This window comes from Canis lupus, chromosome 3 (genome assembly GCF_048164855.1).
Source record: "Canis lupus baileyi chromosome 3, mCanLup2.hap1, whole genome shotgun sequence".
In the NCBI taxonomy this organism is placed as follows: domain Eukaryota; kingdom Metazoa; phylum Chordata; class Mammalia; order Carnivora; family Canidae; genus Canis; species Canis lupus.
Window position 1 is genome coordinate 60,146,858 of NC_132840.1, and position 15,533 is coordinate 60,162,390.

The window sequence follows — 15,533 nt, forward strand, 5'->3', positions numbered from 1 at the left end:
AAGCTGACACAGTGTTGAACGGTAACTGGGGACCTTGAGGGGGCCTACTGTGTCCCCGGTAATGTTCTATTTCTTGACCCGGGATGAGAGTCACATGGGATTGTTAACTTTGTCATAACTCATTGATAAGAATACTTACGACTTGCACATTTCTCTGTATTTATGTAGTATATATTTCAATATCAAAATGTTTATGAGAAAGGGAGAGACTTACAAAGGAGAGGTTACACTTCTTTCCAGATTCTTGAGTTGAGAACTGCCTGCCCCGGAACCATGAGTACCTCAAAATATTTTTTAAGACTCTCAACATACTTGGAGAGTCCGCCAACACCATGAACACCCACAAGCTCCTCCTTGTGGGGCTCAGATACTACCTGCAGGACTCCTACTCACATAACATCCTACGAAAGGAGGCATGGAAACCTCGATGAAGAAAAACTAGATTTTGTTGCCTTAACAAAATCTAGAATCTTAGTGGCTTAGAACAATCAAATTTTATTTCCTAAGCAAAATCTACTGAGGTTTGGAGTAATTGTTTGGAGTGGTAGCTTGGGAATTCTAGCTTCTTCCACCTTGTGGAAGTTCCAGCTGTCTTCCATGATCACCACAGCAAAGGGGACCACTGGAGAAATTTGTACCAGCAATCACATGTTTCCATCTGGAGGTGATATGGGTCTCTTTTGGGCACCATGCACTGGCTAGGACTAGTTAGATGCTGCCACCCACCCCTCCTCCACAATGGCAAGGAGTGGGACCTTGGAAGGCAGAGCCCCTCAGCTCATAAGGGAGAGGGCAAGATGTCACCTTCAAAAACTCTACTCAGCTGACATTGTTTTTAGCTAAAACCAATTTTGGAATCTTTACATGAGACATAGGAAATAAGTTTTAACCTCTTTTTCATAATGTAAATTCCATGAAAATTGGGGAATATCCCAACCTATTGTATATCCTAGCTTCCCATGTGAATATTTTGTGTATTTGTCTATTCCCATTTCAAATTTGCAAATCTCAGTAAGTATGACTTTATTGTCAGGAGATAATAATGTAATAAATATATCAGAAAGTTTATAAAACAGTAGAGACATGGATGCCTTTATTCCAAACTCACAATACTTTATTTTCTGTAACAAAAATTGTTCCTCGTATATTAGGATGGTCTAGTGGCTGCTCATATGCTCATGAACTGTCTTTTTCTGGTGAAGACTTATATCTCTGGGCTCCTCTCTTGAAGAGCTGCATTTCATGATCAATGTCACAGTCTTATACTTTGGAAAAGCTTTTTTCTCTGCTAAACTGGCCCATTTGAACCTATAAGCCATGAGCCTGACCTTTCTTAGCTCTCAGCTGTGGAACTAAATTATAGCAGTATGCAATACTTTGCATTCTCAAGCATAAAAAATAAGTGCAGAATGAGGTATAAATACTATTATACATAATAGCTCTGTATTTCATTTAAACAAATGGTCCTTCAGGAAGACACTGTCCATGGGATCTTGAAATGTATTTTCTGTTGTAACATTGTTGGTCAATTCCTTCAGCAGTTGAACCAGCTATTAGCTTTGTCAAGACTCAGAACTCTCTTAGTTCGAAGATCAAATTTGTATTGCCTTTTTCCATGAAAGAAGTAGAAAAGTCCTAGAAATAAACAAAAGATGCTTACTACATTTTACAAATGATTTCTGGGTTTAACTTGAATTCTTAAAAAATCCTGTCATTTCTGAGAACAAATATTTTTGGCATTTGCTGTTCCAAATTACAATACTAATGCTATTCTATGACAACAAAATAGAGGAAATATATATATATATATATATATATATATATATATATATATATATATATATATAATCACTTACCATCTTTCTGGAAAACAGCATCAACTTTATGGCCAATACCAGGAAAGTCAGCTGCTATCATCTGGGGATAACCTGCATCCATGGATTGCTTATATTCATCATACCTGGTCAAAAAAATAATTGGAAGTGTCAGAAGGTGTTAAATGTGTAGACTTCTCAAGGCCATTACAGAAGATTTGGCAGCAGAACTCTTATAAGAACTTTTAACTCCATAGGTCTGGTGTAGCAAGGTGGGGCTGAGGTAGGACGTTGGGTATTAGGAGATTTTTAAGGTCCCTCTCAACACCAACAACTAATTCTAATTGTTCAGGAGGTGCCGCACATTGTAAACTACAGTGAAAGATATGTTCCTATTGGCAGAGGGGGCTCTGTGAAGGTAAGTGCCCTCCTCCTTAGGTGTCCTTTCCCAAATTCAGCTGCATGTGTTTCCTGGATTCGCAGCACATGTGTTGCACGATGATCACCGAACGATGGACTTAGATGCTGGAATGACTACAGCCATTCACAGAAATGGCAGCTAGCCAAGGCAGTATGAAGTACATTTGGGAATGGTTCAATCTAGAATGTTCTCTCTAGGTAGAAAGAGATGGTGCACTAACATCTTTTGTATTCAGTCTTACCTCCAGTACTTGTTAGCAACAAAGAAATATGTTTTCCCAGTATTTTCGTCAGAAACAGCAGCATCGATGCTCTTCACGGTTCTAGGGAAGCCAAAGGATCTGTGGATGTCCTTGGGGTATCCATATAGCACATCCTGACCCTGAACAACCCAGTACTTATCACCTGCCAATCAAAAGACAAGGTTTAAAATACTTGTCCGGGGCACCAGAAGACATCTGATTTTCAGCCAAGTTCCTTGACTCATGCTAGATCTGTGTCTGCACAGTAGAAACATCTAGGAGACCTTTAAATATCATATCCCAGATCAATGAAATTAATACATATTTTAAAGCTTCCTTCATAATTCTAATCTGCAGTGAGCTTGGCGAGTGACTGGCTTGTGGGGTTGAGGGCTTTTTTCCAAAGCCAGATATTCAAATGACTAAAGAGTTCATCGTGCCACTCAGCGATACAGGGCTCACTCCCCCAGTTGCCCAAGGGCTGTGTAAGTTCATGCCAAAGGTTTCCCAAAGCCCAGAGTGTTGTAATGATTCAGAATATGTAATGACTTGCAACTTCTGTAGATAAAAAACATGGCATCGGACTAGAATACAGTGCCAAATAACTAATTTATGCTGTGTTCAGATCTGTGTATTGATCCTTAGTAAATCCCACATCATGTGAAACACATCATGTAAAACAAGGTCTTAGATCTTGAAGCCAGGATTATGCTCATGGCACAAATACACTCATTTGACCCTTATAAAAAAGCAGTTTGAAACTTCGTGCCTCTAAAATCCTATTTAATTTTGTGATTTAAGGATCAGAAAGCCTGTTTCAAAGTTTTTTGCCCATCTGAACCACATTCAATCCTTTGGCTGGGTCAAGTACTTTAATGCTCATGTGTACTATGCCAAACACCTATTTGCAGAAATATTGGTATTTGGCATAGTGTCTTCAAAGACAAGAGCCCCATCATTGGATTATATTTTGTTATGATAGAGTCAAAGATGTTTGTCCCATTCAATTCATGGTAAGACTTGTCATAGTTTAATGTACATACAAATTGCTTAAGAATCTTGTTAGAGTTCCAGAAGGTCTAAAGTGGAAGCTGACCATGTGGATGGACTTTGAGGAGTCATGCTAAGTGAGAGTCTGTGTTTCTAACAGACTCCCCAGGGTATGTCAACACTGCCAGTCCAGGGACCATACTTTGACAACCGGCTGCCCAGGGTAGCCTCTCCCTCCCTTAGGAGACTCATTTGTATTAAAATAGGCTCTAGGAAATCTGGGCACTTCCTTGTTTTTGCACCATCCTTTCTATATTACGGGCCTCAGGCTCTCCCTTTTATTCCTGACCATCCCCAGGGTGGATACATAATTGTTTGCACAGAAAACATTTTAATAAGTCCAGGTTCCTTGACCAGCAGAACACTGATAAACAGACTTTTTATTTAAAATGACTCAGAAATGCACTATGTAATTCTTAGTTAAGGTGATGGACTGCCATTTGGTGTGATAAGCGAGATTGTCAGATTTTCAGAAGTCCACAGGGAGAAAGCGGCTATAACTCTCTTATATCTCAGCACCAGAACAGATGAAAGATTAATTCGCAGAAACTGAACAATAGTTGGAAGTGTTACCTTTGAAAAACCGGACTTCATCTCTCTCAGAGACTTCATAAGCAGCCTGAAGTCCGTTTGGCAGGTTTGGCCAGAAAACAGAAATGAAATTAAGCTCAACTTCCGGATAGAAGGGATTTACGCGCATGTAGAACCTGATTTGAAAAAAGTGAAAAAGATTTTGATCTACTGGATACCAGAGGGGCTGACATCCAGCCCAGTGGTGTCTTGGCTCTCCGGGACATGGGGGATAGGGGTGGGACTGGGATGGGGTAAGGATGGCCTGGTAGGTAGTGATTGCTCACTTCCACTGTGACAACCCCAGGGCAGAGTTCAAGAGGTTCCCAGGAGCGTGCCGATATGTGATAACTGCTGCTGCCATACAAACACAGCAGGCCCAGTCGACCTCAAGAACATAGTCAAAATAATTACAAAGGGATCAGTTTTGCTTCTCTTTAGTGGCTTTGGGATTGATACAATTTAAGTTTAACTTTTTTTTTTTTTTTAGTTTAACTTTGAATAATAGCCGCATTTAACAATCATCTTGCACAAATTTTCACAATCTAACCATTGGCTTTGGTGGAGCCATTAGGAACCAGTGGCATACCACCAGCGGCCAGAACCCAACACTGCTCTCCAACACTGACTGTACGCCTAGGGCAGCTGGCTCTCTCCCTACATCACATCTTACAGAAACCCTAGAAGAGCCTGTTACTCTCATCTCACATTTCACAAGAGATTGAAGTCAGGCAGGTGAAGGGAGGTGTCTAAGGCCACATATCTGATAAGATGCAAAGGTTAATTTTAAACTCAGAGCTGGCAGCCACTCCCTTTGTCCTCCTTCAGTTGGTGGTTTACAGAGCTGGTTCTACAGTCCACAGGGAAGATGATGGCCCTGGAATCTGGAAGCCTGCCTGACAGGTCCAGTCCTGCCTCTGCTGACTGTGAGACCCCAGGCAAGTTTGCTACCGTCTCCAGCCTACCACAGTGTTATGACTTGGTCATGCTGAAATGATCTCAGTGTCCTTTCAGTTCTTCCAAATCCTAGACTTGCTCCTGTTCTTGAAGAAATCCCTCAAACACTTACTTTGATAGGTGTGTCCTGTCATATTGAGAACTTTCCTTTAAAACCAACTATTTCCTTAGCTCTCCCCAGCTTTGAGCCATAACCTATATGGTTTGCACCCAGCCTTTTCTTCAGTAAAAAAAGAGAATGGAAAGCATTTTGAACCAATACTCTCCATTATAGGGTGGACATGACTACTGACAGATTGGTGAAACAGCACAGACAAGACTCCAGGAATAGGGGCTGAGAAGTGAGCCCATCAGGGCACCCCTACTATCTACATACTGATGCCCTGGCACTCCCTCAGTGCTGATCTTTCTGTGAATGGAATCATTCAGAAAATTACTCTAGTATTATTTTGCATGGTGCTTTGGGAATCAGGACGATACAGAGAGTAGGCCTGTGTCTTGCCTGGGCTCCAGGACCTCCCTGTGAGGAAAGATGCATGTGGTGACCACGCACATGTGCTCACAGGAGGGTCCTCATGAACTCTTGAGAATTTTCCCCATGATGGCTCCTTCCCTTCCCTAGGTCTCTGCAGATCACAGGCTTTGGGTGGGAGGCATCTTTACTAGGATAGAAAGGTGATATTTACAGAGTGGCTACACAGCCCTGCTCAGCATCATGGTGCTGCAAAAAGGAATGGTTTCTCCTAATGAGGTAGTAACATTCCTCCATTCTTATTTCATCATTAATGAGAGAACTGAGGAGCAGGCATCAGAAGATCAGTTACTACTCTGTCACCAGAGAACTCTGTGCCCTGAAAGGATCTCTTTCCTTCTCTCTGTCTTACTTTACTGATCTATAAAATGGGATTCTACTTATTGAATTTTCTATTTCAATGGTATTTTTTTCTGAGAACCAAACAACAGAAGACATGTAGGGGAAAAGCTATTACAAGTTCATCACATTGTGCAAATGCTTGTACTTGCTTTCACTTAATTATAATTATAATTATGTATGCAAACAGGGTAAGATAATTAATGTGTGTGCACAGTAGTGGCCCATAGGCACCCACAGTTGTGAGTACCATCATTATTACAAACACAAGACAAAGAGGAACTGATGTCCTACCTGTCTTTAAGGAACATCACTTCTCCCCGAATTGTAGTGATAGCATCAAAAGTTAGCTTTCTATCACACACTTGTGGGGTTTGGGGGCCTGTTGGCTGGACAGGATTTTGGGAAGGTCCTGAAGGAAAAAGAGATCTGGAGTTAGTTCTGCCCAGTATTAGACAGCTTCTTAAAGGAGACAGCTAACAGCTGTTTTAATGGCCCCTTGTCTATAATTTTCTATACACTCACCATATATGGCCTGGATGCCATTGATGTCGTCCTGAGATAGCTGGACATTGCCACTATACATGTAGTTAGGGTACATCAGAGCCCCAATATCAGTAGAATGAGAAAGTCCAAGAGAATGACCCAATTCATGAGCTGCCACGCGATACAAGTTGTAATCTAAAAGGTCCAATAAAACCATTTGCCATTATTTGAAGTGTTCTCAGTTTTGAGACATGTAATTCAGAAGTAATCTACAATTCTACAAGGACCAATGCTTCTGTTTTGTCAGTAGCTTTTTGAAATATCTATAAAACTTCTCCCCAAAGGTGGGAAGATGGGAGACTTTTCTTAATAGTGAAGACACAGGCTAAAGCCCAAACTCTATGTTTACACTGATAATGACAAAGCAAGCTCAGCCGGCTTTGAGTCCTGCACAGATTGGTCAGTCTTGTCAGTGGTTAGATGGTGTCTATTAGTTCACAGAGAGACAATGGAGTTCTGTTAATTTTTTCTTCCTATGCCTATGCTGAAAATTTTGGAAAACACAATCTCTCCTTTAATTTTCACATATCTGAACTGCTGCAGCCGCTCTGGAAAACTGTGTGGAGGTGCCTCAAAGAAAATGAGTGAGAATATCAGTGAAGGGGATCCCTGGGTGGCGCAGCGGTTTGGCGCCTGCCTTTGGCCCAGGGCGCGATCCTGGAGACCCGGGATCGAATCCCACATCGGGCTGCCGGTGCATGGAGCCTGCTTCTCCCTCTGACTATGTCTCTGCCTCTCTCTCTCTCTGTGACTATCATAAATAAATAAAAATTAAAAAAAAAAAAAGAATATCAGTGAAGGTGACAAACATGAGAGACTCCTAACTCTGGGAAACACACAAGGGGTGGTGGAAAGGGAGGTGGGCGAGGTGGTTGGGGTGGTTGGGTGATGGGCACTGAGGGGGACACTTGTCAGGATGAGCACTGGGTATTATGCTATATGTATGTTGGCAAATTAAACTACAATAAAAAGAATTTAAAAAATAATTTTCACATAATCTTACTAACACTGTTAAATTTGGTGTGTCCTAAAAAAAAAATTCTATGTAGGTGCCCATAGCAAAACATTAAGATTTTCAATATTTTGAAAATATGTTGTGCAAATGCAAGTAATTGCTTCCTTTTAATTATATTTATAATTATCTATGCAAACAAGGGTAAGATAAATAATGTGTGTGCACAGTAGTGGCCCATAGGCACCCACAGTTGTGACGGCTGTTATTATTACAGACAAAAAAGACAAAGAGGAACTAATGTCCTACCTGTCTTTAAAGAACATCACTTCTCCCTGAATTGTAGTGATAGCATCAAAGTTCTCAATAAAATTTTTATTTTAATAAAACTTAATAAGATTTAATAAAATCTTAATACAAATTTTAAAGTAGCCTAATTGCAACCAAAGAGATGCTATTACTAACAGAAATACTCTTCTCTTCCACTTTTCCAAATGCATCATTAATTTTATAAGTGGTAGTAGAAAAATACATACTTCTACAAATGTATTCTTTCAGTTAAGTCAACCAATAGTACAATGAAGCAAGTAGGGGTGGGGGAATCAAGAGAGATAAGATGAGTGGACTCACTTCTGAAATTGTTGGTCCATGTTTCATCTTCATCAAAATGAATATCCCCTCCTAGATTTGGGCCTGGTTGAAAAGCATGAGCGAGGTTTCCATTGGGTCCATCAAAGGGAGAATTGTCACGGTGATCTGCCAGAAACAGAATTCAACAAATGTCCCTCTTGGTTCCAATTTAGGCTAATCCAGGAAAGAAAAGCATTAGGTTTGCTGAGAGGCCAACAGACTTCCATCAAATGTGACATAGTTTCCTTCTTTTAGCCCATAAAATCAAATAGCCTCTTAAATTCTTCCAGCTGCAAAGATGAAGGGATTGAGGAGCAAGGAGAAGTTAAGGTGAAAATACTTCTATGGTATAAGAAGAGCTTACCTCCCCAGACAAAGGAAATCATTATGTCTGCTTGACCCTCAAAGACCTTGGTGAAGGTCAGGGGAGAGGCGTTACTCCAGAGCTGAAAGGCTTTCTCAATGGCACTGTCTACCTCTGCTCTCGGCAAATCTGGTGTGTAATTTTCAATCCTTAAAAATCAAAGAACACAGAGACACATGGGACCTCATGGCTCACGGCTCTGATGGGAAATAGCGTCTCCGTCTGCCGCTCAGTCTGCTTACCTGTAGGTCAGATGCGTGTGGTCCCATTGGCTCCCATCAGTGAGGACGTACTGAGCCACATCGGGCACCCCACATCTGGGCTGCTTCATCAGATTCAGGGTGTCCGTGTCGACCTTTCCAGTCACCTTCAGCCCAAAGAACGCCTGCATTTGCTTCAGCTTCTCAGACACTAAGCTGTTGTTCCTCTGCCTCACAACTGGCTTCCCATCACTCTTCAGATAGTAATACTTTTCCAAGTAGTTCTGATGAAACATAAAATTATTGAAACATTGGGTGGGACATCTTTCTGTTTTCTGAAGATTGACAGTAAGAAATGTTAGCTGAAGTGGAAAACTACTTTTAAAGATCATGTTTAGATGTCATGGTGGAAATTATTATTGGTGGAAACTAATTTCAGGGTAGAAATCTCCCTAGACTAGTCAGTATGCAGTCAGAATCACAATTTGTAGAGTCACATTGGCATATGGTAGTTAGTTCCCACTCACCTCCACGTGGGAAAGGGAAAAGATGAAGTTGTGCGTAGCTGGATACAGTTTGGGGGAGAGAGCTCTTTCTACCAAAAATTTCTGTTTCTAAGAAATCCACCCTACATAAACCTCTTTAGGGTACCATTGCTATTCCATAATACTCTGCAAAAATACAAATAAAGGCTCTTGCATTTGTGGCATGTGAAATTGAGCATTTACCTGGACCATCTCCACATCTTGCTCCTGTGTCTCTGAAGTCACCGTTGGGAAGCCGTGGGACACCACGCCCCAGAGCAGCAGCAGCAGCAGAGGAAGGCTCAGCATGCTGAGCTTCGTTGTCCTTCTCAGTTAAAGGTCTCTGATGCTCCCACCTGCTTGCCTGTCCAGTGTCTCAGCGAGGAAGCTCCCGTTTTATATACAGACCCACACTTCCAGAAAGCCGGAGGCTGGCTGACTCACGTTTCATAACATCCTCTTTGATTAGCGATGAATAGCTGGAGCAATTATCAGAAATGGTGACGCCATGCAGATTATTTGGATTCACTTGGTGTCGCAATACTATGATTAATATCAAACAGGACGTGTGTGAAGGAGGCACAAGACAGTTGTTTTCTTCAATTCTAACCTCTTTGAAAAGGGGACTAGAGTACTCCCTGAGCATTTTGAAAAGTAGGGCTTTGCTCCTTGAATCTGCTGGCTATGAAGTGCTCCAGAGTGCACACGCCCTGCTCCCAATCAGGGCAGAGGGCAGAGGGCAGAGCTGCTGAGCTGGTAGGTGTGCTGTGCGCTCGTCCAGCAAGCACCCTACTGCAAGCCTACAGCCCTGCAGGTGCTTACCATGGGGTGGTTCTCCTGGCTTCAAGGGGAGTTCTCTTCAGCCTTTGCTACATCGCCTGGGAAACTATTTCCAGGCTCCCATGGTTTCTCTTAATCTTTCCTCAGGCCCAGAGTTGAGAACCTTGACTGAGAATCCCCCACCCAGTGGTGGGGTGTGAGATAACTTACCCTGTATAGACAGGCCCCATTGGCATCATGGGGCAAAGAGGATCCTCCTCTGAAACCTGTTAAAATGTACCAGATGAGGCAAGGAAGACCAAGTCTTATTGTCTCACTGGGAGTCTGTTGTCTTATTTTTAATCAGCCTCGCTCCCTTTGATATGGGCACATCTTTGCCCATTGAAGCTAGGCAGCAATGATTTATTTGTTCATGTATTTATGCATTCATCCATTCGAATGATCTTATTCAGCATCTTCTGCTCAGCAATTTCTATAGGAGGGATTAATTAGTAAATAGACATCGTATGAGACATCTTAAGATGGCTTTAACAGAAGCCCATATAAAGCTGCTCATATTAGTTTTGCCAGAAGGTTCTGGGGGAGAAGAGACTGTAGAACTGGTTGAAGTCTGTATTTCCTGACCTTCATTAATCCTCCTACCTCCATCATCATTTTTGCCAAATCCAGTGCCACCTTCTAGTATTATTTTTGTATTTTTCTTGAAATTTACAAGTTTTGCCTCATAGCAGGCTATCCTGTCTGTAAAATCATAGTTTTTTTTGTATGCATGTTAAAATAAATACGTGGCCATGTAATGAAAATTGTACATTATGCATCCGTGTTCTATATTAAAGTGTATTGTGGGGGTGTCCTTTCTACCCTTGGTGAGAAAAGATGATGTTAATCTGTGGCTTCCTCTACCCACTTTCCTTCCTGGAAAGTGTTAATGAGACAGGACGCTGAGAGCCACTTGCCTACATTTTCCCCCTTCAGCACCTAACAGGACGTTCTACCTCTCCCACCTGTCAGGCCAGCTTTCTCAGGACTTTCTCACCTCACCAACTTCTGTTTCCCTCTGTTTCCCTTGCCATACAAAGAACAACATCTTGCGCATAAATATTGCTTCAGTGTATTTTGGATTGATGTGAAAGAGCTCATTTCCTCCCTAATTATCTAACCACAATTTCCTCATCTAAGTGGAGTACTTCGTGAGTTCAAGCAGTAAGAGGAATTACAAGAAATTCTCATGAAGTTGAAACTCTCTCCTTTGCAGGGCATCAGATGGAAGATGGGGCCAGGACCACAGAACAGCAGCCACTGAACTGACTTTAGTGCAGGCAAGGGGAATCCTGAAAGAGGCTCTGAGATAAAGTCAAGGGACGACAGACACACCCTGACTCTTGGGGAATCTGGTCAGTGTGAAGAGGATGCATCCCACTCCCCTGGGCAGTGGGAATCATGGTCACTGGGTTAAGTCAGAACATGTGACCAGCTGGGGCTGGGCAAGGAATTACAGAGGCATCACCTGGGAAGTCTCTTACAATGTTCAATGTGGCAAAAGTTTACATATCTTATGGTCTATAAATTTTCCAACTTTTATAAACTACTATACCCTTTAGACAAAATCCCTCTGGAAATCCAACTTGTAAAGCAGATGAAAGCAGAAGTGTCCTGATGGAAGTGGGAAACAGGGCCTGAGAGCCTCACTTCCCTCCTTCCCTCCCTCCCACTTGGTCCCCTGTTTTCTCTCCTCCAGAGAAGTCTTCGACTTTTATGCAACAGTGATGATTCACTGCGATGAAGCTCAGAAACCATGGGTCTAGCCCAGCACCCTGATTTTCCAGATGAAGAGACTGGAAAGAAGGTCTGCGGTCACACCCCTGCAGGGATAGGGGGACATGGTCGGGGAGGGTACATACAGCTTGGACTAACTCTTCTGCTCCTGGTTTGAATGCAGAGTTCTTGACTTAAAAGCCATAAGTGTTCCATGACAACTTCAGGATGCTGGCGTGGATTGCAAACTGGTCACTAAAATTGCTTTTTGTTAAATTTCTTCTCGAAATAACAAAGAATTTTAAATTAAGTTTTGGTTGGGCAGTCAGCCTCAAAGATTCACATGGTCTTGAATCTCAAAATCAATAGGCAAATATTCATAGCAGAACACATGTAACTCCCTGGTTAGTGCTGGCATATGATATGTTGGAGAGTGGAAAAGAAAACATAAAAAACTACACCAGAAAGCTAGGGATTAAATCCCACCAAAATCCTAGCAATGCCTGAACATGGCACATTTCCAAGAAGCTCAAGACATGATAGGATTTTATTGTTTTTCACCTTTGAATGTTTTTTCACTGGGAGCTGCTTCTTTCCTGATAACTCTCGCTTGGATGTAGTTTTGTGGAAATTATTCCTCTACAGTATCCCTGGGAGAACAGTAGATGGAAATGGACTCTAGTGAGGGTGGCTGCATCAACTGGCTCCTGACTATTTCCAAGCAGGCAAACTGTTTTCAAGGTTTCCTTGGTCACTTCATGCCTGCTGCTCTTTGTTTTTTTTTTTTTTTTTTTAATTTTTTTAAATTTTTATTTATTTATGATGGTCACAGAAAGAGAGAGAGAGAGAGAGAAAGAGTGGCAGAGACATAGGCAGAGGGAGAAGCAGGCTCCATGCACCGGGAGCCCGACGTGGGATTCGATCCCGGGTCTCCAGGATCGCGCCCTGGGCCCAAGGCAGGCGCCAAACCGCTGCGCCACCCAGGGATCCCACCTGCTGCTCTTTGGAAGGAGAGCATGTTTGTGTTTTTCCGTATCAAACTTAGTCTTGGAATATCAACCTTGCTTCATATGCTTGGAAATTCAGTCTTTTTAATTTTATAATTCTATTTGAGTGTCAGATAATTTTTTATAGTTTTTTAGTCCCATGAGTCTTGAAATGACCTTTAGCCAGAACCTTTAAAAATATTTCATGCTGTTTTGTTTTGGGAGTAACATGAGGGAAAGCTTTGCCCCAGCTGGTATGTTCTCCCTACATATGGCCCTAGGTAGCTCTGTGGACAGCCGGTGTGTGCCCAACACTTAACAGACTCTGCGCACCTGCTGATTGCCTCAGTCGACATGGCTACCTTCTGGCTAGAAATGATTGACACACCAGCCTGGAGACGCTTACCGCCATGTGTCTGTGCAACTCCAGTCCACCAGCCTTGTGGTGTGCTGTCACCAGACATGACCCACATGCTCTGGGTGTGGAGGTTCTGCCTCCCTATCAGAGGAAGTGTTGTGAGACATGAGGCTGGATCCATCAGTTCTCTCATGTCCATAATAATGTCTCCGTGCCACTACCCTGTCCCTCAGGCCTGAAAGGATCCTAACTGAATCCTGCAGACATCTCTATATGTCTAACACTGGAATGCATCTCTTCGTCCTAACAGGGAACTGTTGTGGAAAAGCCAGTGAAAAAGTGTGGAAAAGTCCCTCTGGGTGTAAGCTGATGTCTTCCCCTGGGATTTCAACCCTTCTGTTTTCCTGTAAGCATCTCCTTTGGTACAAATTCCTGTGAACTTGTCTGCCCTGTGGAACAGATTGATGACCACGACCTCTCACCCACCTCTTTGCTCTTTACCATCAACTTTACAGTTTGAGCTTGATCTTGGCTTTGACCCCTGGTACTGGGCTCTCAGCAGACTGCTAACTTCCACCACCAGGTCAAATGGCTTTTCCTCAGTTCGTGTTGCCACTGGCACTCTCTGGCATTGTTTTGGAGATCTTTCTTTCCGTGGCGTGGGAGTCTCTGCACTTTGCTTTTTCTCCCTATGCTTTTTGATTACTCCCTCATCTTTGCTGGCATCTCTTCCTTTTCCCCCTCTTGAATCTGTCCATTCACTCAGGCCCTGCTCTGAGTCCTCACCTCTCATCTCTGACCACTTATGATCCCAGGACAGTGTTTTCTCCTCTTGTAACTTCAGCCTTCAGCCTCACAAAATTTCCTCCCTGAACGCGGACTGGGTCTTTTCCTGGACTCCTATCTCAACTTCACCTGCCGTGGGGACAGCACCACCTGGAGCTGCGGTGTCATTTCCTTCCAAAGTGAGACTCGTAATCTTCACTGTTTTAACTTCTTACTTGGAACAGAGTTTCAAACTAAACCACAGACCAGAACTCAAACATCAGCAGAGCCCTGACTACATAGCCTATTACTCGGTCTTTTTATGTCTTTTTTTTTAGTTTCAGAGGTAGAATTAGTGATTTATCAATTGTGTATAACACCCAGTGCTCACCACATCACGTGCCTTCCTTAATGCCTGTCACCCAGTTACCCCATCTCCCTATCCCTACCCTCTCCCCTCCAGCGACCCTGTTTGTTTCCTAGAGTCAAGAGTCTCTTATGGGATTGACATTCCTCTCAATTTTCATCTTACCAGTCTTTTTATGTCTTGATTTTCTCCCCTAAAAACTGGAAAAAAACAGTGCCTCAGACAGGTTTCTGAGATGGAGAAACACATGTAGGGTATCCTAGTCCAATGGCTGGGACATGATGTGCAGTAAATACAAAAGCCTCATAATTCTGTTTTATGAATAAAATCCTTCCGTGATTTCCTTTATTGACCAAAGAGGATGGCAGCGTGGGAGACCTGCTGAGCTCAGGCCTAGAGTGACTTCCCACTTCCGCCCCCCGCCCCCGCACAAATTGCTTCCACTGTTTCCCAGACCTGCCCTTCCCTTGATCCAAATCGACTTCTATCTGTTTCCCTCTGTTCCTACTTTACAGACTTCTGCCCATCCTTCTGGGCTTGTGTAAGCGCTACTTCATCCACAACGTTTTCTGTCTCCTCCTTAGTCTGAGTTTTCACAAAACATTACACTTTCTTAAAGCACTTTTCATATTTTCCTTACCTGGACTTGACTGTCCTAATGGATGGTAATTTTTTGAAAAGAGAGATGTTATTTTATATGTGTTCGCTTTTCTCTCCATTTTCCAGGGCAAAAATAATTGGATACTGATTTTTGCTCTCAGAAGTTAATTCTCTCATAAAATGGATACAGCCTGATTATTGTATAATCATTTCTTGAAGTAGCTGTCAAAAATTTTAAATGTAATTTGTATTACTCCAATGAATATTTATGTAGGCACGTATCTCCAAAATTTTTATGGAAGACAAAAAGAAAAACAAGATTTAAAACACAAAGATGTACTTTTATAGACAATTTACCCAGAAATCCACTTAATGACCAAAACAAATTCAATCAAAGTCTCTTTTTTGCATCCCTCTTTTAGTTCTGTACTTAGTTCTTAGAACCTAGCCCTGGTAACACATCTTGTCATGTTGGTGCAAGTAGCATCAGTTGGGTGTTCTTGGAGAGGCAGGTGGAGGGGGTCTTATTGCAGCTGCATTGTTAGATGTTTATTTGGACTACCTTCCAATGAGCCCCTTGGAGGGTCATTTGTTGGATCCCAGGCACCTGATGAGAGTGAAGAGCTCCCAAGCCATTGTGCACACTAAACCATGAGCAAGTATCAGGATTTGGTGCAGCAGGAAGGACATGCAGCTAGTTGATTTCAGAGTTATGTATCACATTGCAGAGAATTTCAGAGATTCACTCCATGATAGAAAGGGGGCAAATTTGCCAAGTCTTT

At 42.4% G+C, this 15,533-nt stretch overlaps 1 protein-coding gene and 1 long non-coding RNA gene across 2 annotated transcripts in view; one reads left to right on the top strand and one right to left on the bottom strand.

The window, feature by feature from the left end:
* The window catches only part of LOC140630851 (uncharacterized), a 16,177-nt gene extending 8,964 nt beyond the window's left edge, over positions 1-7,213 (top strand). The window contains exon 3 of the long non-coding RNA XR_012028531.1: positions 7,014-7,213. This is a non-coding gene — a long non-coding RNA (uncharacterized lncRNA). The remainder of the gene's footprint in view (positions 1-7,013) is intronic.
* LOC140630849 (interstitial collagenase-like) lies at positions 1,089-9,530 on the bottom strand. The gene is made up of 10 exons (XM_072821758.1): positions 9,345-9,530; positions 8,659-8,900; positions 8,417-8,565; positions 8,053-8,178; positions 6,450-6,605; positions 6,219-6,336; positions 4,100-4,233; positions 2,477-2,639; positions 1,857-1,960; positions 1,089-1,635 (listed from the first exon to the last, which is right to left on the bottom strand). The coding sequence occupies exons 1-10, from the start codon at positions 9,447-9,449 to the stop codon at positions 1,535-1,537; spliced, it is 1,398 nt and encodes a 465-aa protein (XP_072677859.1). The 5' UTR covers positions 9,450-9,530; the 3' UTR covers positions 1,089-1,534.
* Between the last annotated feature and the right edge of the window lie 6,003 nt (positions 9,531-15,533).